The sequence below is a fragment of the Solea solea genome, chromosome 6, assembly GCF_958295425.1.
Source record: "Solea solea chromosome 6, fSolSol10.1, whole genome shotgun sequence".
Classification (NCBI taxonomy): Eukaryota; Metazoa; Chordata; class Actinopteri; order Pleuronectiformes; family Soleidae; genus Solea; species Solea solea.
This window is the reverse complement of record NC_081139.1, coordinates 20,320,633-20,344,835: the sequence shown is the minus strand read 5'-3', so window position 1 is coordinate 20,344,835 and position 24,203 is coordinate 20,320,633. Positions and strand designations below refer to the sequence as shown.

Genomic DNA, 24,203 nt, shown 5'->3' with positions numbered 1-24,203 from the left:
TTAGTTTTTATTTTAGTGACAGTATTTTCAAAAGCCTGTTTTAGCTTTTCCTGCACAATTTTTTAAAGTTTTTATGTCATTTCTTTTCATTCATTCATTCATTCATTCATTGTCTACCACTTTATCCTCCACATGAGGGTATGTGGGGGCTGCTGTTGGTGCTTTAATCTTTAATATTGTGTATGAGCACACACACACAAACTTGTTTCAATTTCTTAGTGAGGACACACCATTCACATAATACATTCCCTAACCTTAACCATCACAACTAAGTGCCTAACCTCATCTTTACCCTATCCCTAATCTAAACCCAATTCTAACGCTAAAAAAGCCCTTTAAAATTGTGGGGCCCAGACAAAATGACCCCACAAAGATAGTCATACAGATATAAATACACGCACACACACACACACACACAAAATTATGAGGAGGAGTCAAAGGGAGGCGTGTGTCGAAACTACTGTTGTCAGAACTGGGGCTCCCCCTGGAGGACGGGAAGACTCAAAATGATTGCCGTTAGAAATGTTGCTTTTTTTTAATGTGACGATCTATTATTCACCTCGGATGATTTCTAATTAAACATCTCTATCTCCCTCTCTATTCCCCCCTCTCTCTCTCTCTTTCTCTCTGTGAGTGTGTGTATTTGTGTTTGTTCTTCGTTTCTGGCACCTTCTTCAGGACCCTTTCTGACGTCATCATTGACTTTTTCAGAACCGCTCGTGCAGTATAGGTTAAAAGCTCATCTAAGATTTTTAAAGTTCAGGATTTTGGCCTTTGAAGAAACTGTCACAAATGAATCTAAGTCAACACTGAGTCCTCGCAAGAATAGTGACTCACACCTCTGTGGGTGTGTGTGCGTGTCGAAGAAGCAGTGACGTGTATTAGCGGCTCCACTGGTGACGTGTCTTTGCTGCTCTCTCTCTTTCCTGACGGAGCGGCTGGATGGAGCCACACTGACCCCACTCTCAGCTCTCACACTGGTACCAGAAACACGCGTGGACTTGGACTAAGGAGGACAACATGGGGAGTACGTGTCTTTCTTTTCTTCTTTTTGCACTCGCGCTGACCACGAGCTCAACTGTCCGCGTTTAAATCTCAAACAGTCAAGCGCACATACAAAACCGCTCGCCGAGAAGCTAACCGGCTAACCTTGGGAGTTGAGCTAGCTAATAACGGAAGCTAATTTGAAGTTGTAGCTAATATTTTCGTTCCACTGTGTTTAATGACGTTGTTGATGTTCGATCACAGTCAGAAGTGATTTCAAGACTTAAATGTATGTTCTTAAAAACAAGCTTCCTCTTTTCAAGTCATTACTCACTCGTTTGTGATTGAACGCTAGCTAGCATCATGCTAACGTTGCTTAGCCATGTAATTGTTCATTTAAATGAAATATGTTACGTACTAGAAACAGGCAGACATGGTTTCTTCTCGACTTTTATCACTTCGTTTTATTATTACGTTGTGAAAATATGTAGTCTGGCATTTGTTAAATCTTTCTGTCAAAGTCAGTTTCTGTGATTTGACACTAGGTGATCGATGTTGAGCAGCTTTAGCCGCAAACATTTTAAACATGACCACACACCTGAGCCCGGCTGGACTTTAGTAAATGTGTTTAATTTCCGATTTCACGATGAAAGTGCTGTGTTTGTTTGTTGAATGGGTCAGACTACCATGTTCAGCTTTGCTGCCAGATGTTCATCTGCCTATAGTGATGACGTAGCGTCTAAGTTAAAGATGACCTGGCACAAGAAAACTCGTAAAAAGTCAAAAATATTTAAAACTAATTTTGATGATATTGCAAGGACAGGTACTGGTGTTAAAGTCTGACACAAAAGCAGTGGTTGTTGTTTTCTCAGGATATTTTAATTATCAAGGTTGATAATTGTCAGTTGGGGTTTCCCACATGTTAAATGATGTTAGTTACACATGTACACTACAATTAGTTGGCTAATATGTTCCTTTTTTCTTTTTCTTTTTTTAACCTACGACAATAAGAATATTTGATACTCTGAAATACATTTAATTAATAAGGATTGTATATTGAGTGTCCTTGCTACTGCTCAACATTTTTTACAGTTTGTGTCTGCACTACACTGCAGTGCTATTTGATATTTAAAATAAAAAATGACTAGACTTTGTCAACTTAATTTGTGGACTTGAAAACAAAGACTACCAAGACAATGTTATTATTGTTTCAACTGACCTGTCTGCAAATGGTTTGTTTTGTCAACAAACCAACGTGTCATGTCAGAGGAGCAAATAATCACATTTAATGGAATTACATTTTTTAGGAATGTATAAAAGACCCAAATTGATTGCAATTAATTTAGTAGACAGTTGTTAATTGACTTATTGTTGAAGCCCTGTATTAACCATGTCATTTTCTTTTCTGCAGTTAAATTTTTGGAGGTTATTAAGCCTTTCTGTGCAGTTCTGCCAGAAATTCAGAAACCAGAAAGAAAGGTATGTTTTTCTGTAAATATATATTAATAAGGTGCAAAGGTGCAACTGGAATTTATTGACAGACATATTCTTTTTTTTTTTTGAATCCTCACAGATTCAATTTAGAGAAAAAGTACTATGGACCGCTATCACACTCTTCATCTTTCTGGTGTGCTGCCAGGTCAGTATCTCTTGATGATAATCACTAATGAAATCAAAATGCTGCTTCTGCTGCCGATGACACTGGATCTTTGCATTCTATTCAATACATTTTTCTCTTTATTTCAGATTCCACTCTTTGGCATCATGTCTTCAGACTCAGCAGATCCCTTCTACTGGATGAGAGTAATCCTGGCTTCCAACAGAGGTGCTTTAAATTTAATATTTTAAATAGGCTGTTACTGTTTGAGTCCAAAGCTCTTTTATGTCGAGTACAGCTCAGGCAAATTCCAATGTTGTTATCAGGCATGTGAGAAGTCAAAGGTCGACAGTTGTAGGACGTCTTGCATTGTCAAGTACTTAAGTTGTTGTTGTTCTAACTGAGGCTGATAATGTTGATAACGTGCTGTGTTGTCCACTTTGTCCTCCAGGTACTTTGATGGAGCTGGGTATCTCACCCATTGTTACCTCTGGTCTCATCATGCAGCTGCTGGCTGGTGCCAAGATCATTGAGGTTGGCGACACTCCCAAAGACAGAGCCCTCTTCAATGGAGCTCAGAAATGTAGGCAGTATAACTCACTACAGAACTTAGTTTGTGAACACGCAGGGAATAATTCTTGACACTGTGTTGCAATTTTGTAATGTTACAAACTGGAAATTATATTCTCCTGTCCTCCTGCAGTGTTTGGAATGATCATCACCATTGGACAAGCCATTGTTTACGTCATGACCGGCATGTATGGAGACCCTTCAGAGATGGGTGCTGGGATATGCTTGCTCATCATCATTCAGGTTAATAAACAAAAAAACCTGCTTTGAAGTCCCATCTAAGGGAATACTGGTTCCATGTGTATTACAGTCGCATGTCTACAAATGTATTGAATCATTAGCAATTCAGAGGACTGAAGAAGCCTCCTGGATGAGAGGGCAAATGTTATTGTTGTGATATTTGCAGAAATATGATTGAGGTGAATAAATGTACAAAGTTGTCTAAATATACTATCTCCATACAAACACTGCTTTTGTTTCTGTAGCTCTTTGTTGCAGGTCTGATTGTCTTGCTGCTTGATGAGCTACTCCAGAAGGGCTATGGTCTGGGCTCTGGCATCTCCCTCTTCATTGCAACTAACATCTGTGAGACAATCGTGTGGAAGGCCTTCAGCCCCACAACCGTCAACACCGGCAGAGGTGAGGGCGACTGGGAACAAATGCATTTTTCAAACAAGTGTTGAGACATGAGATTAAGACTTTTAATCAGTGTTATAACGACATGTCTTTACGGTTTATCCAGGTACTGAGTTTGAAGGAGCCATCATTGCACTCTTCCATCTGCTGGCCACTCGCACAGACAAGGTGCGTGCCTTGAGAGAAGCCTTCTACAGACAAAACCTGCCTAATCTCATGAACCTCATCGCCACCGTCTTTGTATTTGCAGTGGTCATATACTTCCAGGTGAGTAACCAACACCAACCAACAGCCCAGTGTCCTATTTCTGAGCTCTAGACTGCTTTGTATTTGCTCTGTGAATAAACTTATGTTGTTTCTCTCCAGGGCTTCAGAGTGGACCTGCCCATCAAATCAGCACGCTACCGTGGGCAATACAACACCTACCCCATCAAACTCTTCTACACCTCCAACATCCCCATTATCCTGCAGTCTGCCCTAGTCTCTAATCTCTACGTCATTTCCCAGATGCTCTCAACACGTTTCAGTGGCAACTTCCTGGTCAACCTTCTTGGAACCTGGTCTGTAAGTATATGATAGCTGCTCTTCTCTATAACCTAGTCGAGGCCTGATCAACCTGGGAGAGTGTATGTTCAGTGATGCACAATATGCAGGAGCACCAGAGGTGTTTTTTGAAAAGCACTTTCAGTCCTTGCGTGTCTCAAGGTCAAGCTATTATATCAAGGATTTTTGTGGTGTGTTCAAACTGAATACGCCACAATGCGTCATGCTTATTTGTTTGCACGACGCATTGTGGCGTAATTTCACGAAACCAATTTGGGAGATTCTTCAGCTCTTCAAATTTAGAAATGGAGGATAGTTGCTGATTGTTTGCACACTAAGGGAGTGACCTGCCCTCTGACAAATAATCAGGGGGCGGGTCAGGAGTTGTACCTGGCAACTTCTGAAAATGTGTTTGTCACTTGATCTAAGCAGTGTGTCGCTCTGTTACTTGGTTTTTGGTGAGCTCAAGCATTAGCCTCAGGCTTCATGTTTGTTAGGAGCACAACGGTAGTGTTATTTGTTCAAGGATGATGAGGTCTTTTTTTTTTTCTGTCTTTTTAAAGGACACCTTGACTGGTGGCCCAGCCCGAGCCTATCCAGTGGGCGGCCTCTGCTACTACCTCTCTCCTCCAGAGTCGTTTGGTTCTGTGTTGGACGACCCTGTTCATGCCGTCATCTACATTGTCTTCATGCTCGGCTCCTGTGCCTTCTTCTCCAAAACATGGATTGAGGTCTCGGGATCCTCTGCCAAAGATGTGAGTTTGGGTTTGCGCTGGTGCACAACGCCCCTGTGTCATTTATTTGTTGTTAATATCATTTTGTCTTTTTCAGGTGGCAAAGCAGCTAAAGGAACAGCAGATGGTGATGAGGGGACACAGAGAGACCTCCATGGTGCACGAGCTAAACAGGTACAAACTAGCATTACATGCCAGGTTTTCAAAACAAAAGACGCTAGCCATGGAAAATTGTTTGAGCTTATATGAAGAATTATGTCAGTACCTACAAATGTACAATTCGGTCCTGAAAGAATACAAGGATACAAACGACACCACTGGTATGGAATATGAAATTGAGTACACAATTTTTGATCATTAGACCTAGAATCTTGTTAAAGAGCGTGAACATAACCACAAGCTTGTGAATGCAAAGTGCCTCTTTACAGATGTGGAATGTGGTGGCCTGGCCCTTAGGCGACATCCATACTACTACATTTTAATTTAAAATAAACTTTTCAGATAAAATAGATCCTCAATCAAGCCATGTCTTTCAGCTTTGCGTCCTAAAATTTAACTATAAATCATGTTATCATTCAGGTTCACTGAACATGTGTGTGAACGTGTAAACAGAAAGTGATTCTCTCCACTAAAGCTGTTTATTTTTAGATGGTACTAATAAAGCAGAGCGGGGACAGCGTTGTGAGACTTGTGAGGAAATGCAGGAAGCTGTGTCACTGTTTTCTGTTTCTGCTTGTCTAGACGCAAACGTTACTCCATTACGAGTTTTCAAATAAACCAAGCCACTTGTTTTTAATCTTATTCAAAAATGTTTGTTGCTGAATTCTGTTTTATTTGTTCTTCCACCACTCACAGGTACATCCCCACAGCTGCTGCCTTCGGTGGTCTGTGTATAGGAGGGCTGTCTGTCATGGCTGACTTCCTGGGTGCCATTGGTTCGGGTACAGGAATCCTCTTGGCTGTGACTATTATCTACCAGTACTTTGAGATCTTTGTAAAGGAGCAGAGTGAAGTTGGCAGCATGGGTGCACTGCTCTTCTAAACAAACAACAAAAAGAAACAAAACAACCTTGTTTTGACACACCAACACACTAAGCATCTGCCCCGACCATTATTTTTATTCATTTTTTTTTTCTTTTTCTTTTTTTTTTTGCAATTGGCACAATTAGTTAATGTTGCAGCAGGGATAGGTAATTGTTTTGTGTCACCGTCATTGCCCACCAGATCTCTCTAGCATGTCAGTGATGAGAAAACTGTTTGGGTCACTCCCAGTGTTGAGCATAGTATTGTGTCTCTTCAGTCCCTTTATTCCAAGAGTTAGTACCCACCTGTCTGCAGGCTGCCTAAATCCCCACTGATTGTCTTACAACCCGAATGATGCCTGAAAGCACACAAGTGTGAGGTGCCGTCTGCGACTTCCTCAGGCATCGGCCATGGCATCACGTTCAAGCAACACTAAGACAGCAACAACAACATGTTAGTGCTTGTTTCAAGCTCAAAGCACTGTGCCTGGACATTTCAGGGGGAATTGGATGAAAGGAAGTCATGTCACGTCCATCACATCGCAGTCATGCTCGAGGTTTCTAGGGCCCTCTAGTGGGATGTAAAAAAAAAGGATAAATAAAATATGCTTGTACTCCTGAAAAGGTTTCTGGTAATCTTAGGTGAACTGTTGCTGGTTTTCATTTATCTTTCTGTTGATATTGTAAGTGACGGACTATGTTTATGTTCACTCTGGTCTTATGTTGGGCACAGTGTTTGTTCTCTGTGTCTGGGTCCTCAAAAGGAAAAGTGTTTGTCTGTGTCTCATGCTCTTTTATTCCCAGACTGAATCGCTGCACAATACTGCCGAGATGGTCGGGATGAGGGTGGGTTTGATAGGGGCAACAAAGGGGGGTTCATTTGGATTTTTACTTTATGTAACAGACATAACTGAGTTATTAAAAAACAAACAGGATTTTTTTTTTCCAAAACATGTGGACATTGTGTTTTGATTTCTGTCGTCTCATTGTTCTTTGTCATGGCATGTTCTGAAAAGACTAAAGGCATAGCAACTAGATTTTCTTAAAGATCCAGTGTGGGGGTAAAAATCAGTGTCATGGTGAGACACTGCTCATCCTCTCTGTGTATGTTTCGATTTAAAAATGGAAAAAAGAAAACCAACTTTAACTGGTTTGTTTGGGCTGCTGTTAAAACTAGGGATGGCTCGATATCACTTTTTCGACACCAATATCACAACCTCGTGTATCTGCTGATACTGATATCACTCGGATACAGTCATTTTAATCAACATGACAACTGTTGTCTCAGTGTAATATATTTAATATTCTCAAATATTCCTATAACATGATTTGGCTAACATGCTGTTGCTGTTTTCTGTTTACATGTTGTTGTCCGTGTATAGTGAAGCATGCAATGTACAGGATTGTTATACTGTGTACTAAAAAAGAACATACTCATGGGTAGGATATTCAATCCTTATTCTTATACATTGAACCTTTAACTTTTATATTTGACACAGAAAGAGAACGGCAACAAAACCGATGGGCAGCAACAAGTGCATTGTTTCAAATTGCAATTTTGATTTCAAAACAATGAATTGTTAATTACCCAAATTCTTTCTCTATTCACATTTCCATCTGCCACATTTGAAAATTTTGAGACCTTTATTTTTTTCACAGTTTGAAAAGTGTGAACTCACTGAGACCCGCACAATTATAGCAGCAGTGACTCACTTTGAGAAAGTGGTGTTTTTTTACAGGGTTTATTTTATTGTCAAGTCTGAAAAAGATTAAAGAGAATTAAAGTAGTAAAAAGTAGAGTCTGCTTTAATATCCCAGAGAGGAAATTTGTTTTAAAGACATACAGGTCTGGACAGGGTACAGTAAGAACAAACAGTCAGTAAATGAGATGAAATAAGTAAGGTAAAAAAAAAATGCAGATAAATTATTAAGACCTATTCAAAAGAGTATTTTCAGCAGGAACAAAGCTGTTTCTATAGCGATTAGCACTGAATTTGAAATAGTCATGGTGATAAACTTATTTAAAGATAGTTGCGAATAGTAACCAAACTACAGAAGCATCTGAGAAATCTACATTTTATTGGAAGCTGAGGGTCAAAACCACAATTTTTTTGCCAGCTTGTTCCTGTATTTAGGGTTGATAATGTCAAACCAATAAATTATAGAAAAAGAGAGGACATACTCAGTAAAAGAAGAATAAAACATAGTCATCAGTAAAATTATAAAACAAAGATTGATGGAGCAATGTTGGTATGTTTTCTCAGTCAAAGGGAAAAACAAAATGACACAGCACAAGCAAAACCCCCGTATATTTAATTAAACCTAACAGCATTGCACTAATATGACATAACAAAGGATCTCACATACCCAACTACTATACATGTATATATTCATAACACTTGCAGATATTAATAGTGAGTATAGGTGTCATAATAATGCCTAGTAAGATAGATAAAAAAAATGTGTTTAATAATTTATTTATTTAAATCCTCAAGCATTTTAATTTTAAATGTTTATATGTATGCATTAATAAATGTCCTCTACAGTTTCTATAGATTTGTTTTTTTAAATGTTTTTCATGCTAAATAGTGTTATCACACACACACAGTGTCTGGCGTCATCACCGTGCGCCCGCATGTGGGGCAGGTCAGACTCGGGTTAGCTGGACGCCGGGTGTCTAGTCAAATGAAATCCTCGCCGCTTTTCAGTAATTTCTCTCACGCGTGTCATCTTTCCACACCAAGGACGAATCTCGACGGACGCAAACGCCTGCAGACATGTCGTACTGCAAACAGGAAGGTAACGTTCGGCGCTCTTTCATTCATTTCCCGCGGGCAACTGAGCAATGTCACCGAGTTAGCCCCCGTGCTAGCCGGCTAACTCCTCAGCAGAACAGCGGAAACTCAAGGAAGGTTAGCGCGTTAGCTAACTGGCTCGCGGCTGTCGTAATAACATCGTGTAGCTTTTACGTCGTCATCGCTGCTGTAACTCAAAATGTAGTTTAAGTGACCAACACTTGGAGCCTTTAAACAGTTAGTTTTAACCTCGCTGATGCTGTTACGCGACACTGTGTCACGGTGGAATAAAGTAGCTTTTACTTAAGCAAAAGCGCCAGACAGAGGTCGCCCACCAGGTGTCGTTGTCGGTCAAACAGTAGAACGTCACTGTGCGTTTTCATTAATTATAATGGCGGCTGTACTGTAAACTCACCGGCTGGTTTGCAGAGGCGATCCTAGACTCTGGGGGGCCCCAGGCAAATAAGCTAATTGGGGCCCTTCACCATCCCTCATCACCTGTACACTTTTAGCCCTCAGGAAATGTTTTTAGTCAGGGGCTCATTACTGTTTCTGTTACTATTCAAGGTAAAGATCGCATCATCTTTGTGACCAAGGAAGACCACGAGGCGCCCAGCAACGCTGAGCTGATTGCAGATGACCCGGAGGATCCCTACGAGGAGCAAGGTCAGTCGCTTTAATAATTTTAGAGATTCCACTTTGAAAAGCTGTTTATGTTTAATTTGTATTTTTGCTGCCGTCAATAAATGTCATGTGATTGACATTAGTTGAGTTTTTCGTGACAAAAATCAGTGTCTACCAATGTCCTCTTGGTCAAGCCATTTTTGTCTTGATTGTAAACTGATTCTGTGTTACTTGTTGTATAGCTATTGAATTATAATTAATACATTTGTGGATTATGTATTAAAGGGGCACTCCACTGATTTTTAAACAAGCTCAGTTAAGTACCTCTGCAAAGTTATGTTTTGGCCACTGTTTTCCATCTGACTGAGAGCAGAGTAGATTGTGGAAAATGTAGGACCCTAGAACTTGACATATCTGTGAAAGTTCTTAGTCATCCAGGTCATAGTCATCATCAGTAGTCAGATGAACACAACTGAAATGTCTTTAACTTCATCATCATGGACCAAATGTGGTTCAAAGGTCATCACAACCTCACAAAATATTCATAATTATCAGCTTTTTAACAGGCAAATGTCTTCTGTTTATTTGGTCTCCTGTTTCTTCAGGTCTGATCCTGCCAAATGGGGACATCAACTGGAACTGCCCGTGTCTGGGCGGCATGGCCAGCGGACCATGCGGCTCTCAGTTCAAAGAGGCATTTTCCTGTTTCCACTACAGTAAAGAGGAAGTGAAGGGCTCAGAGTGCATCGATAACTTCCGCAACATGCAGGAGTGCATGCAGAAGTATCCCGAGCTTTATCCTCAGGAGGAAGATAAAGAAAGCTCCTCTCAAGCAGAGTCCGACTCTGCTTCTTCCTCTGCCTTATCCCCTGAAAATGACGCTACCCAATCCACCTCAAACCCCTCACCTACAGACGGCAAGACTGCCAGCTAATCATTCATCAGTGAGGCTTTTGTTCTCTGTGTGACCAGCTTTCATGACTCTCCACAAGGAGCTCTGATCATCTCCTTTCCGGTTCCAGCCTAAGGAGAGAGGACGTAGACTGGCACAGCTCTGACACACACAGGCAGGATCTGTCAGACAGGAGGACATTGTTACTGCAGAACAACTTAGCATATGTACAAAATTAAAGGCTACTTTTATTAACTGAGCACTCATGACTCATCAGATGATATTATTTAATGACAGCAGTCCTAGCTATTTGCTTCAGGGACATTAGCTTAAAGACTCACGTTTATATGCAACATGTAAATTAATTTGCTGTGTTTTTTCCATGTCAGTCAGACAAATCATTCATTGTTTGTCAGGAAATATTAATTAGCACTGATTTACCGACTGAAGTCTGAGCAGTAATCATTAGATTTATTTTTTTCTGCATTGACTAATGTTCAGCTTTTCCTTGACTCCAGATAGTTTTTAGGTACACAGTTCAATCACTTTACTTTCCATCCATCATTTGTGTGATCAAATTAGCCCCGGACACCCCGACGATTGGCCAACGGCAAATAATGAGCCCCAAGTAAGAGGAAAGTACTTTCCTTAGCAGCAGGTGGCAGTAGTCTGTATTTATCATTACAAAGGGGAACAGGAAACAGGAAGGCCTATTTGTTGGTGGCACAGACAGATTGCTGTTTGTTTATCCTGTTACTCTGTAATCATACAGCTGTTGGCTCCAGACGACTATATTGTTGATGTTGCCATCCATCCATCCTCTACCGCTTTATCCTCCACATGAGGGTTGTGGGATATATATGTACATATACATATATAGTGATATCTTCTTGCTGCCTGAATGAGCACATTCAGATGTGTTATACTGTGATTTCAGTGCTTGAAAACATTGGTTCAGTTGTCCCCAAGTGACACAAACTTAATAAATGAGACAGCAGGATATCAACAGCTCCTGTCCTGAGTCCCTGTCAACTAAAAATGCAGTTTTTTGTAATGGAATTTGGTGCAGGACAATATGAGGTTTACAAATACACAAAAAACCTAAACTATCCCTTTTTGAAGCTTGTTTCAGAAACAATATATTATTTGTTGAAATCCACTTGACTCCCAACAAAGAACAGGCATCAAGCGTTTTTTCTTTTTTTCAGAATTAATTTATTGACAGCTGTCGGAACGTGAAGAGAATTTCATCAAATGAGATGGTGTTTTTGAAACGGACTACAGCTTTTACACAGATGTTTTTGAAGTGATTGTTGACGTCTTGTAGAAACTTCGGGGTCCTCGTCTGTTGCTGTGTGAACAATGGTTGCCGTGGTTCACCGACACTGTATCTGTCTAAGACCAAAGTGTTCAATTGTTGCTGTCCCTCTTGTTTCAACACTGTTGTAAGTCTCCACTTTGGAAGCTGTGGTCACCACTTGGTGTCATTCAAGCCTTAAAGACTCCAAGGTATTTATAATAGAACATGTCCATGATTAAAATGATAATCAAACCATTTCAACTTCCAGTTTTCTTCTCTTCTCTTTAACTTATTATAATACTTCTTGTGTAGTAGATGTAAGTGTATTATTTACCTTTTATTACAAAAGTTTGAAAACCTTACAGACAAAATTTGACTTTTACTTTTCTGTATAGCTTAACAGCTCACATGTCTGTACGGTGCTTGTTGTTAAAAAAAAAAAAAAAAAAAAGTTAAGGACTTAACTGGATCCAACATATGGGGGGAAAAAGGCTATGTATACATGTAAGACTTTTCATTTTATGTACACCACACTAGATAAACTGCTTTCAGACATGCACTGAACTTCTGGAGTGTCTGTGTGATTTCAAATGTCTGCAGACATCGCTCCGGAGATTCCGTCACCAGGTCCGCGATGCTGCTGCTGTATAATCTCCAGTTCTTGTCGCAGTGAGTTTATGTAAGAAAACAGTAGGAGAAATGACACAGAATCCACAGCGGAGAGAATGGAGAGAGTGTCCAGGAGTCACTTTGTCATTTGCTTCTCCACCGTGTTTGTCTCCTGTAACTTAAACTCCAGACAAATTCTGTACCCAAATCTCCAGAGTTCATGTCTAAAAACGGCTGAGGACAGTTTATATAATCTGACCTTCCAGTCTTTAGTTTATGTTACACAAATGCACACATTTCGTATCTCTCTTCTAGAGTCACCACGAGTTTTGTTTCTTGAATATTCTGTCATGGATGATGATGTCCAGTGATTTTTATTGATTTATTTCAGTCTTGTTTCTGAACTGTCTGTTGACTCATGGATTTTGAGTTTATTTTGCATTTCTCTGGAGTTTGTCCATCACAGAGTCCCGCTGAAGGACTGCATCCGTTCCTCAGGCCTTCTGAAATAAGCAGACCCAGTCGAGGCGTCCAGGGGGCCACGACGCTTTGCATGGTGACCAGCAAACGTCCTGTTCCAGCCTCTTCGGGACCCGCGAGCAGGTACTCCATACCTGGTTTAAAAGGTGAGATGGTGCAGATTGACACTTAAAGTAATACTTAATTTCTTCCTTTGTGTTTTAATTTTAATTTTAATTTTAATTTAGTTTTACATTTGAATCTTTGGTGATTTTTCTGGTTGTTAATGTTATTATTCTGCCTCTCTTTTGGTTTAATGAACACAAACGATGTAAAATTATTTATATGCCGTGTCATCTTCAAGCAATGCTATCTGATCTGACAGAGGGTGCACTTGCTTGTATACAGCAGCAGCACAGGAGCGGGCGGGGACAAGAAGTATTTATCCTGTCAAATTGCTGAATGATCAGGTTTGAGTAATCCGGTTTTCTCTGTGAATTAAATCGCAAAATAACCCTCGATTGAATAGCCACCAGGGGGCGACTCCACCTAGGTGCAAAAAGTCAGTTTAAATGGGAAAATCAGCGTATTTCTCACTTGATTTAGAACATTAGTAAAAACCATTTTCCTGAGGAGTTAATGGTCTTATTATTCACGAGTTCACTTCTAATGTACCGCATATATGAGTGGGACGAACATCTGTTATCGTTCCAGTAGGAGCGTGGATGCAGGTAACGCCCCTGACCTTCCTCTTATAAATCATTAACTATTCATGATTCTGGAGGCTTCAAAACAGGAGTTCATATTCTCATATGTCAACCTGTTTCCAGCCATCGAGCTTTAAGCACAGTATTGCTGTTCCCTCTGTCTGTCTTGAATAAATCACTTCCTTTCTGCAGCACAGGAAGAGTTTATAAACTTCATCAGCATTCTGCAAATTCCTTCGGCAATGGTTTGAATATAATGGCCATTTGTATATATTTAAAAGCTACCAACTATAGTTTTAAACCACATGACAGAACACATTTGTGATTTCTCTTACCTGGGTTGAGTATTGGACAGGTGCAGCCGCGGCTGGTCCAGGACAGAGGGTAGATGCTGATCGTCCCTGGGTGTAGCGCCACCTGTCCTGATCGAAGCACCTTGCGGACTTTGACTTGTACTTCTGCGTGGCTGCCTTTGTCATGAGCGGAAAGCACGCTGGCCTTGATCACTGTTACGCACAGGAATGAGACCATATGAAAATTGAAGTCGCGATTATCCTGACCAAAATAATCCCAATTCGCAACCTGAGTGTGGTTCTTGTAAAAGTGTACTTCCTCACACTCTGTAGACACTGAAATTCCTTTATCATTTAGCAAAAACTGTAAAGAAATAGCACAGCCAGCTGTTGTACAGCTTACCATAGTCATGTTTGGTCTTACAGAGGTCAGACACACTTCTCAGTTTCTTCTCCTTGCAACTGCACTTTCCTGTGTACAAACATTAGCATGTGATCACTCGTGTTTAAAACAGTGATTTCTTCACTTTAAAAGCCCAGTGTGTAACATTTACGAAGGTTTATTGGCAGAAACTGAACAAACTACTCATTAGTATGTATTCATTAGTGTATAATTGCTTTAAAATAAAAATCGTCTTAGAATTTACAGGCAAACTATCCAGGCTGTGTGTTTCACATGTTGAAGCAGAAGCAAACGGCGCAAATACAAATGAACGACATTATTTATATTAAAATAATATGTGTTATTATTATTATTATTATTATATATCCATAGTTCCCTGGAGGAGTCCTCTGTTTGTTACAGTCTTCAGTCTCAAATAACATGTCACTAAAGGTGCATATCCACTGTGTCGTGCCAGGAACTATAGAGACAGGGTTCCCATCACACCTGTGACCTACTTTCCTGTTTATTTTTGGACAGATTTTAAAATGATGTGGCACTCCAGTCCAAGCTCTAGTTCCTGAACTATCTGAAGGTACATTTTCACAGTATTTCTCTTTATTTCCTGGTTCCTGCAGTGGTGACGCACATACTATAGTTCCTGTTGAAAGTCCTTAGTTCCTGGTACTAGTTCCTGCAGTGGAGATGCGTCTTCATCGTTACATACTGGACCTTTTTAATCGTTGTATTGTGGTTGAACGTGTGTGATGTCATAGTAAGCTGTTCCAGCTCTCACCTGTGTAATGCAGAGCAGAGACCGCAAGCTCCTTTGACCAATGTACGTCTTCGAGTGGGAGCATATAATCCCGATCAGGGATTTTTCCACCAATGGGCACGTTGAACACCTGATTATCTAAGTAACTGCAGAATTAAAGGGGGAATAAATAATATTAAAGTACATCCATGCCTTATTGTTAGTGTTTGGCAAAAAACAGATGAAGAGAGCAGCCACCTGTCGAAACACTGCCCGCTTATAGGATCACAGCTGAGAGGGCAGACGCAGGGTTCACAGCCTTTGTCTCCAAAGCCCCAGTAACCAGGCAGGCAGTGGCTGCAGCTTCTGCCTCCGACGCCTGGTTTACAGTGGCACTGTCCAGTCCTGGGATGACACCATGGTCCTTCCTCGTCAGGTCGAGGAGGAAGAGAGCCGTGTGGATCACACCTGCAGCCTGAGAAGCAGACATACACACACACATACAGGTCTGTATGCTGCTGAAAGCTTTGCTTTCTCCCTATTAATTACAGGTACTTGTCAGCAGATGGCAGTATATGACCGTGACGGTTCTCTTTGCAGGCTTTTCTCACTTTATCCCAAAGCCTGGGAACAGACAAGTGCAGCCTTGTACATTTTCAATCATTGTTTATGAAAAATATCTCCCGTAGTTCAGTTTTGTAAATAATGACTCTGTGTCTTCTCATTCTGAAGGAACTGACACATTCAGTGACATTAGTGTTTATGTTTAAAGAGATAACTTTAGAGACACAGTTTTACAGGTTAAAATATTAAGGATAATTATAGAATGTTAAAAAGAGACTCAGGAAAACTTCAAAACTGACGGGTTAAATGAAATGGTGAGTGATCTCTTCTCTTTCTGTGTCTCTTACGTGTGCAGGCATGGGCGGAGCTGAGGGGCAGGGACAGGTGGCGGTGGTAGCCATGGCGACAGCGCTGGCACCGGCGTCCGGTGGTGTTGTGCCGGCAGTCGTCACAGACGCCGCCGCTGGTGCCGCCGGACGACAGCCATGCCCGGTGAGAGAAGTGACAGCTGTCTGAGTGACCGTGACACTCGCACTCTGACGTCACAGGAGACGTGATGTCATCAGGAGGAGAGACAGAAGAGAAGAGTTACGTTAATGACACAAAACACAACTTTCTCATCATCATCTTTTCCTTTTTCATTCTTAAAAAGTATTGTTTTTAGAAATGTCTTAATCCACACAAACCCCTCAAAAGCAACTCTAAACGCTGTAGTATACTATGCCAGGCCTGTATGTGGTGCTGTAACGCCACAACAGAAAAACACCAAAAACAGAATTGAAACCAGATTTTTTTTCCCATGTGGATAAAAAGCGGATATAATACAAAACTTTTGTGAATTCTCCTAAACTCATTCTCAGTTGTCTACTTTTAATCTTAAATAGACCTGAGTCTTCTTTAATCTTTATTTTCTTGATTCTGTGTCTGTTCCGCACTGAAACGTAAGCAAAAAAGGGAAAAATCTCTGGTGCTCATGAAAGGGAAACAATTAAAATTGATAGCCTGTGGAAGAAAAGGTTAAAAGGCCTTTAATTCAAAGGGTTAGAGACCTTTAACCCCATAGATTAAAAGGGCCTTTTGCCATTTTAAACCATTTAAACCCAGTGCCTGGACCTGGATTATTTAAACCTCAACATTTTTTCTTGGTGATACATCCAAGATTGTGATATTGATCTAGATCAGAGGTCGCAAATTCGTGACCCGTGGGCCACTTGCGGCCCCCCAATCAATTTAATGTGGCCCTCCACTCAATGTTCAGTTATCATGAGTTATTTCTGTCTGTTTATTTTTTATTTTCATACTCATTTTGCATCACAAATGCTTTGATTTATTGTAAAAATGTATTGTTCCCTATCAAAACAGACACTTTTATTTTGAAATGCTATGAAATATCGTCACAAAATCCATTGTTGGCAATATAATGAAATATAATGTTTTAATATCTTTTTAAGCTCATTTTGCCTACTGTAGATTTTCATCACAACATGTATAATTTCAATACTTTACACGAGACTGTGAAGATCTGGACCTGGATCAGTAAATAATATTCCTCGTTACTCATAAACTGGATTACACCTGGAATAAACTTAACAATTCACAGTTTACTTCTTACTTTATCAACAGCCTACACAAATCGTGGCTGTGTTTAAAACTTATATAGCTGTCTGCGAGTATTTCATTCTAAATAGATTCACACACACTTTAAAACGTCTTCTCTAATTTGTCTCTTTCAGCAAAATATCTCTGCACTGGTCTGATAGCTGTACAGTCACGTACTCTGGCAGGGGTTGGGCTCCCCGCTGCTGCCGTTGGCGGGCCTCCAGGGACGATCGTTGTATAGCGGGGCGCACTCTCCGCAGTGATCCCCCGCTGTGTGGTGAGTACACAGACACCTACCAAACACCTGGAAGACACATCTGGGTCTGTTCAGTTACTTCACCTACACGAGCACAACGTAAGGGACACCTGCTGTCCACAGGCAGTCGTAAAATACACACAGGCAGGTGGTGTAAAGAATAAATCCAGCAATTTATAGCCCTTGAACTGCAAATACTTCCATCAGTGAGTTCATTTTATTCTGGATCGTGACACATGTGGTTCTGCAAACCTATAAATGAACACATGCCAATTCAAGAGCTCTACTTTATGGTCTCTTTTGTTGTAAGTGATTGTTCATGTTTTTGTGTTTTTTGCATGTACACTGCCTGGCCAAAAAAAATTCACACCTCCATCACTGAGAACCAGCCTGAGAAACAAAGGCTTGTTCTTAGTGAAAATAATATGGCTGCCAGTGGGGACACAAGGAAAAACTGATCTCACTTAGCATAGGCCTCATCCTATAAAATCAATGTCAGAATTTGTTTGCTGTGTCATGTAAAGGCTTTTTCAAACTGAAAACTGAAAACATGACAAGGTAAAACTGATTTTAGCCACTTAACAAAAGGCTAATGAAATATATCTCTGTATAATGTAGAGATAAAATGATGACTATATATTCTTAAGATGTCTCAGACTGAAGCAGACATAGATTTGATTATGTGAGCGTTTTATTAAGTGGCTACAATCAAATTGTCTTTGTGTCCTCAGCCTTATTTTCACTTATACCACACTTAAAAAGTCTGAACTCTTTTATAATTATTGTTTTTTTTTACTTTGACATGCACATATGCTCACAAAAAGAGCTACTGACCATGTTACTGTCCTGTTGTGATTCTTGGCTGCTGTTGTATGGAACACAGTACTCGGCATGTCCGTGGCACAGGCAGGTCCCTTTGGCCAATAAAGAAAAAATGGCATAAGTTGTGTTCTCTGTCGTGGATGTGGAGGTCAGAGGTGATGCTGTGGGGCTAGTCCGTCCTGTAGGGGGAGTCGGGGGTGCAGAGCAGCTCTGAGATTTCAGCAGTCTGATGCGGAGGTTAGTAAGTGTGAGGCGGGCGAGCGTCGCTGCGCTGTAAGGGTCTCGTGTTTCCGCACTGCTGGGGTCGAGGGTCCGTAATATGACCTGGGAAAAGAAACAAATGCTAATCAGCACTGAATTAAACATTGTACGTCTACTTAAAGACATAAATAGTTGAGTTTTATGAAGTGCAGTTGAATGAGATACTGCCTGAGACACAGATGCTCACTCTCACTGAAAACACGGCTGCATGTTTTCATTCAAGATTCGTCTAATAAAATCTACACCTGTCTGTGATAACTTCCCCATATGTTTGATGTTTTTTTCTCACCATTAGAAATCCTGTTCCACCTGGAAACTGAAGTTTGTAAACCCATTGCTCTCCTGCACCAAAGCCCATACAGAAAATCAGTGTTTTTACCTCACTGGGTCACAGGAGCTGCTGTTCTACTGCTGCTTTCTTTGGTGAGTTTGTGTCACTTAAGTAAATCCGAACATTTTAATTTAACCCCTACGTCACAGAATAACACATTTGAAATTAGCAATTGAGGCAGTAGTGGATCCACATCTCCCATGAGCTGTGATATAAAATCACTCATTTTCTATTCATTTACTTTGGTGCGGGGAGAGAGAGCAGTTTGCAAAACAACCCAAACTTCATTTACCAGTCAAAAATAGGCTGTCTAACTGTCAGAAAACCCAGAAAACAAACATATCTCAAAAACGGAAAAATATCCAACCGCTGTAAAAGGGAAAATCACATCACGGACTGAGAAAAGGCCAAAGTGATCCACTCTGAAAGCAACAAACATCACCGATTGACTAGGGATCCAGAAACGGCCCCGAGAACCATCAACTGGGATGATCTTACATCCTATCACACGACAGCAGGGGGCGTAGTCATCCCCTGCTGTCTGACACACCTGTGTAAAACAGGAAGCAACATGTCAAAGTAATGAAAAAAACCTTCTTTTTCTGTCTGTACGAAGCCCAATGATCAGAAAACTTACATTCAAGATACTGCAGAATCATCATACAAAAGGAATGTATTCATATTTGAATATTAACAGATTAACAGATTAAATCAACATGAGACTAAATGAGTATACTAAATATTGAGATTTAAACCTGGCTGTGTGCCTGCTCTCTCTGTTATTGGTCTTTTTACTGTAAAGTTACAGGAGGTGAAGTTAAACCTAAATGATGTACGAATTATGTTAATTTAGCTTTAACATTTCTTTCATTTGAGAGAGCTTGTTTGTTTTTGTTTTGATCATTTTTTGGTTTTAGAATTAGATTTGTGGGTCATTGTTTTCTATCGTTGTATGTAGATTGTATTAATAGAAAAAAATGAAATAGAAATCAAATTTACTGTTAAGCAGGCATTGATTTTATGAGGTGAGCCTGAAAACAGTTTTTCCTTGTGTCCCTGCTGGCTGTGAAATCAACAACAACAACACTGTGGCTTCTCCTCTCACCTCTCCACCACTGCAGGGAGTCGCACTGGTGTAACGTGATGTACACAAAGAATCATCAGGCAAACCGAACTCCGCGCTGCAGTTTTGTGCAAATAGCTGAAGAGGCTCCCACGTCTTCCCAGAGTCAGCAGAACGCTCAATGGCCATGGCTGAAGGCCGGGGCGACCTGAACACCAGAACCACATGGGACAGACAGAACCGCGTTTCCAGATCCAACCGGATCTCGTCGTGCTGCTCCTTCGTGGCGGTGCTACCTGCACCTGATGCCCACCAGGTCTGTGGATGCAAGAAAGGGTCGTCGGTCATGTGAGCAGGTGGGTGAACGTCCTCGGGGCAGAGGTGAGGGAGGAGGGAGCAGTTCCCACAGCAGCTGGAGAGGGTGCTGATGGTCCTGCCGCTGGCCAGGTTCCCTATGGGTGGACTGCAGGCCCGGTCCACACATCTGGAGACTGACACAGAGGAGGACGGAGAGTCAGTAAAATACAATATGTACCTAGAGATTTGTTTGTATTCAATTCAATTTAAGTAAGTCATCATCATTCATCAACTTTAATTGGACACTCAAAAATTATCAGTAGATGTGAGTGTGAGTGTGAATGTTTGCCCTACAAAGGGTAGAACTCCAGAACTGATGAAGCCTCTTGGATTTAAAGGTGAGAGATATTCAAACTTAACTCAAGCAAGTACATTTGCAAGTACATTAACTGGTTATAGTTACTGAACAGAGATACGGCCTTGTTTATGCCAGTGCTTCTCAACCCTGATCCTGGGGACCCACTGCCCTGCAATCTGTTTAATTAACTGAGTCTAATGATTCTGTACATTGAAAACAATTGCTTTACCAGTTTGTGGTTGTCGCATATAAAACAAAGTCACGGCAGTTTCATGCAGCCGTGCTGTGATGCCCCGCCCACGTTTAGGGGGTACTTTAGTAATGGTAGAGACGACCATGTAGTGGAAAAGCACCATTAGACGTTTCCCTGCTCCAGCACACCTGATTCAAATGTTCAGCTCGTCAGCAAACACTGCAGAAGCCTGATAACGAGCCATTTATGTGAATCAGGTGTGCTGGAGCAGGGAAACCTCAAAAACATGCAGGACCAGGACTGAGAAACCCTGGTTCAGACTGTCCAAATGAATGGATGTCCGTGCAGTGTCCTAAGAAGAAGAGCTGTGCAAATCTCTCTGTGTTCTTGTGTGAGTATCTCTGTGAGGAGCAAGTAACTTCTAAACCATAGGGAGTGAGGATATTTTGGGAAAGTAGGGACATTTTGGATGGTCCTCACACTGTCACCCCTTAAAATGGCTTTCTGAGAGTTAAGACCTGGTTTTAGGGTTAGAATTATTAAGGTTAGGCATTTGGTTGTGATGGTTAAGGTTAGGGCAGTGGTTCTCAATTATTTTCTGTCATGAGGACAGAATTTTTTTCACTCCCCCCTGAATTGAAATATTATTGAGAACCTGATAGTATTTATTTATTTATTCATTTGTATAAACCACTGTATGAGTTGTCCTGCCCTGCCTCTCATGCCCCCTGACACCTCACCTCACCCCTAAGGTTGAGGTTATGGTTAGGGTAAATCTCCAAGAAATTGATGTAAGAATATTTGAGTATTTGTTTGGTACGTAAAATGTCCGGTAATGTGGAAAAAAGATGTTCATCAGTGTTTACCAAACCTGGAAATGACGGTGTTTTCAAATGTCTTGTTATGTCATGATTCAGTTTCAATGATTTCTTTGTTAAATGAAGCAAAGAAACCAGACATTTAAGAAGCTGAAACATCAGAAAAATTGATTTAATTATTGAAAAACATGAAAAACAATGAATCAGTTATCAAATTAGTTGACAATTAATTTAGTAATTGATTAACAATCAAATAATCATTGTAGCACTAAAGTCAATGTAATGTCCCCTGAAGTCATGGAAACCAGACTGTGTGAGTGTGTGTGAGAGTGTGTGTGTGTGTGTGTGTGTGTGTGTGTGTGTGTGAGAGAGTGTGTGTGTGTTCCTTTTGTTGTGGCTCTCCTCTTGTTAATACTGATGAACTGTTTCCTGCTCCAGTCCAATTATTTTGCTGCTCAGTTTTATGGTTATGTTTCATGTTTTTTGTGATAAACGTTACTGACGATGACGGACCTGATAAAACATTTGTAAAAAGTCAAACCGTTTTTCAGATCAATTGCTTCAAACACTGACTTTATCAACAAACTCATTGTAACTTCAATGAATATTTAATTCACCCCTTCACTGCTGCTGCTGCTCACTGTGACACAGAATCCCTCTGCTCTCAGTGGACACAGTCGTGTCCCCCCATGTTGTCTCTCAGGTTACAGGTAATGCAAAGACAAAGACAAACGTGAGGCAGCTGCTGTCAACTCTGACCTTTGCTACTGAAGTTCTAACACATAATGTACAGTACAGAGCCACCTGCAGATAAATGATAAAACGCATTGTGAACATCTGAAGGGATATTTCAGGAGTTTACTGAAGTGCAGGTGTGTTACATACACACTGTCCATTTGCAGAGGGAGGCGGGAGAACGCAACACAATTGTATGTATGTGAACGAGGAAAATGTGTTATAACCCTATAAAGGAGAGTGAGAGTGAGGGAGGTTTGCCCTTTAATATTTCCTTAAAGAGGCCGTAGCATGGTCCTATCTCACTTATATGTGAGATATGGAGGTGTACTTACAAACATGAAGTCGTTTTTTTTGGTCAAAAACCTCCTAGTCGCTGCAAACGAGCCGATGTAAATGTCTTATCACTGACGCTCTCGTCAGCTGCGCTGTTTCAGACCAAAACCACACCTGCAGAACACGGACTGTCTTGTGATTGCCGCCTGTAGCTTGGATAACGTTGTGGTTAGCAAGATGATAAACACACATATATGCAAAAGCGTAGCTTAGCCTGTAGCCGACTATCGCTAATGCTAAACGACAGAACAAGCATACCAAGACAGTTTTACGGTTTGTAAATATTATAATATACGTATTGTTGGCACTGCTCCTTCCTTTAGTTTAGTGCTTTATATTGCCTGAAGTTTGTGTAACAATCCTCCGTAAAGTGGTTGCCGCATACATGGAGGTATCTGGGAAATGTAGCAGGGACATTCCCATCAAATATGAAAGATATCCACTGAGATTTTCTTTGCTCATTGGCGTCTGGTATTGTTTATCACAACCCAGAACACAGCAAACACTCGCTGAACCTTTTTTCAACATGTTCTCATTCTATACGCTCAGCAGCTACAACGAGAGTAGTTCTTCTTCTCCTTCGGTTGAAAGTACGTCACCGGATGTGCCCAGACTAGGAGGCACTGCTGTTTACAGGTGTGGTGAGATTCCCCAGTGACGTAATTAGTCAACGTTAGTGCCTTGCTGCTTTGTAGAGCTAAGGAAAACAATAAAACCCTGCACTCTCTGCAGTGGCTGAACTGATTGTTATGGACTTTTAGGGCTTCATAGACAAGGTAATGACGCAGATACACACACAAACGCAGCGTTAATTGGCACTCTTTAATGGAAACGGAGCTACTGTAACCTCCATACTTTTTTGTGTCTTCACTTTTGTCTGTTGGATTTTAAGTTCAGATGTAAAGTGAAAAGTGCTTACAAATAATAATTAACATCATTATTATTATTTTTATTTTTACACAGCTCAACTTCAAACCCCCCCAAATATTCCTTTTAATATCCCTTGATAGATTAGTGGTTCTCCAAATGGGGTGCAGGGACCCATGAAGGTCATGGAGTTATTGAAAGGTGTCCAAATTCAGTTTAAAATGATTTGCTGATCATTTTCTTGATAAATTATTCAGTTGTTTTCATCCATGAAAAAAGAAAAAGCAAGTTTTCCCAAACTTTAAACGTCAACATTCTCAAACAAACCAAATCTATTTCATTTACTGACGCAGAAGATCACCATAATGTTTGTATTATCATTATTTATTTATTTTTTAGAACTGAGAACCTCTGCTATTAATTAACCAAACCACTGCAGATATGGAGATAAAGAGATGGAGATGGAGTCGCTGCTCACCTGCTCCGCTCTGCGTCACAGCCACAAACATCCAGCCGAGCGTCGATAGCAGCAGCAGCATCACCTGGTGCCGAGTGTTCCCGAACATTCTACACACGCTCATCCTCTGTGTTTACAACAGACACGGTGCTGCCACACAGGAGAGGGGAGTCCCAACATCATGTGGAGCTTATCTGAAGCACACGCGCATTTCTTCGCCAATTACGCAATGCGCAAAGCGTCCAAATGAAGTCGGGATGATTTTTTTTTTTTCTTTCTCCCACGTCCTGCAGAGAATCATGGACATCAAAACAAACCTCAGAAGCGCTTAAGCATCCTCCTGGA

The 24,203-nt window shown here is 40.8% G+C and overlaps 3 protein-coding genes across 3 annotated transcripts; 2 read left to right on the top strand and 1 right to left on the bottom strand.

The window, feature by feature from the left end:
• The first annotated feature begins 854 nt into the window (after positions 1 to 854).
• Positions 855 to 7,037, top strand: sec61a1a (SEC61 translocon subunit alpha 1a). Its single transcript, XM_058632422.1, has 12 exons — positions 855 to 1,027; positions 2,396 to 2,463; positions 2,558 to 2,623; positions 2,731 to 2,809; positions 3,033 to 3,164; positions 3,285 to 3,394; positions 3,637 to 3,790; positions 3,894 to 4,054; positions 4,154 to 4,351; positions 4,894 to 5,085; positions 5,162 to 5,238; positions 5,920 to 7,037. Exons 1-12 carry the CDS (start codon positions 1,021 to 1,023, stop codon positions 6,104 to 6,106), a joined length of 1,431 nt encoding a protein of 476 aa, XP_058488405.1. The 5' UTR covers positions 855 to 1,020; the 3' UTR covers positions 6,107 to 7,037.
• Positions 7,038 to 8,714: 1,677 nt separating this feature from the next.
• On the top strand, positions 8,715 to 11,952 carry LOC131461313 (mitochondrial intermembrane space import and assembly protein 40-like). The gene is made up of 3 exons (XM_058632478.1): positions 8,715 to 8,885; positions 9,449 to 9,547; positions 10,111 to 11,952. The coding sequence occupies exons 1-3, from the start codon at positions 8,864 to 8,866 to the stop codon at positions 10,437 to 10,439; spliced, it is 450 nt and encodes a 149-aa protein (XP_058488461.1). The 5' UTR covers positions 8,715 to 8,863; the 3' UTR covers positions 10,440 to 11,952.
• Positions 11,953 to 12,021: 69 nt separating this feature from the next.
• si:dkey-202e22.2 (netrin-4) lies at positions 12,022 to 24,201 on the bottom strand. The gene is made up of 10 exons (XM_058632387.1): positions 23,880 to 24,201; positions 19,840 to 20,288; positions 18,155 to 18,466; positions 17,242 to 17,368; positions 15,813 to 16,001; positions 15,160 to 15,376; positions 14,944 to 15,068; positions 14,169 to 14,237; positions 13,808 to 13,978; positions 12,022 to 12,920 (listed from the first exon to the last, which is right to left on the bottom strand). The coding sequence occupies exons 1-10, from the start codon at positions 23,980 to 23,982 to the stop codon at positions 12,694 to 12,696; spliced, it is 1,989 nt and encodes a 662-aa protein (XP_058488370.1). The 5' UTR covers positions 23,983 to 24,201; the 3' UTR covers positions 12,022 to 12,693.
• Positions 24,202 to 24,203: the final 2 nt, after the last annotated feature.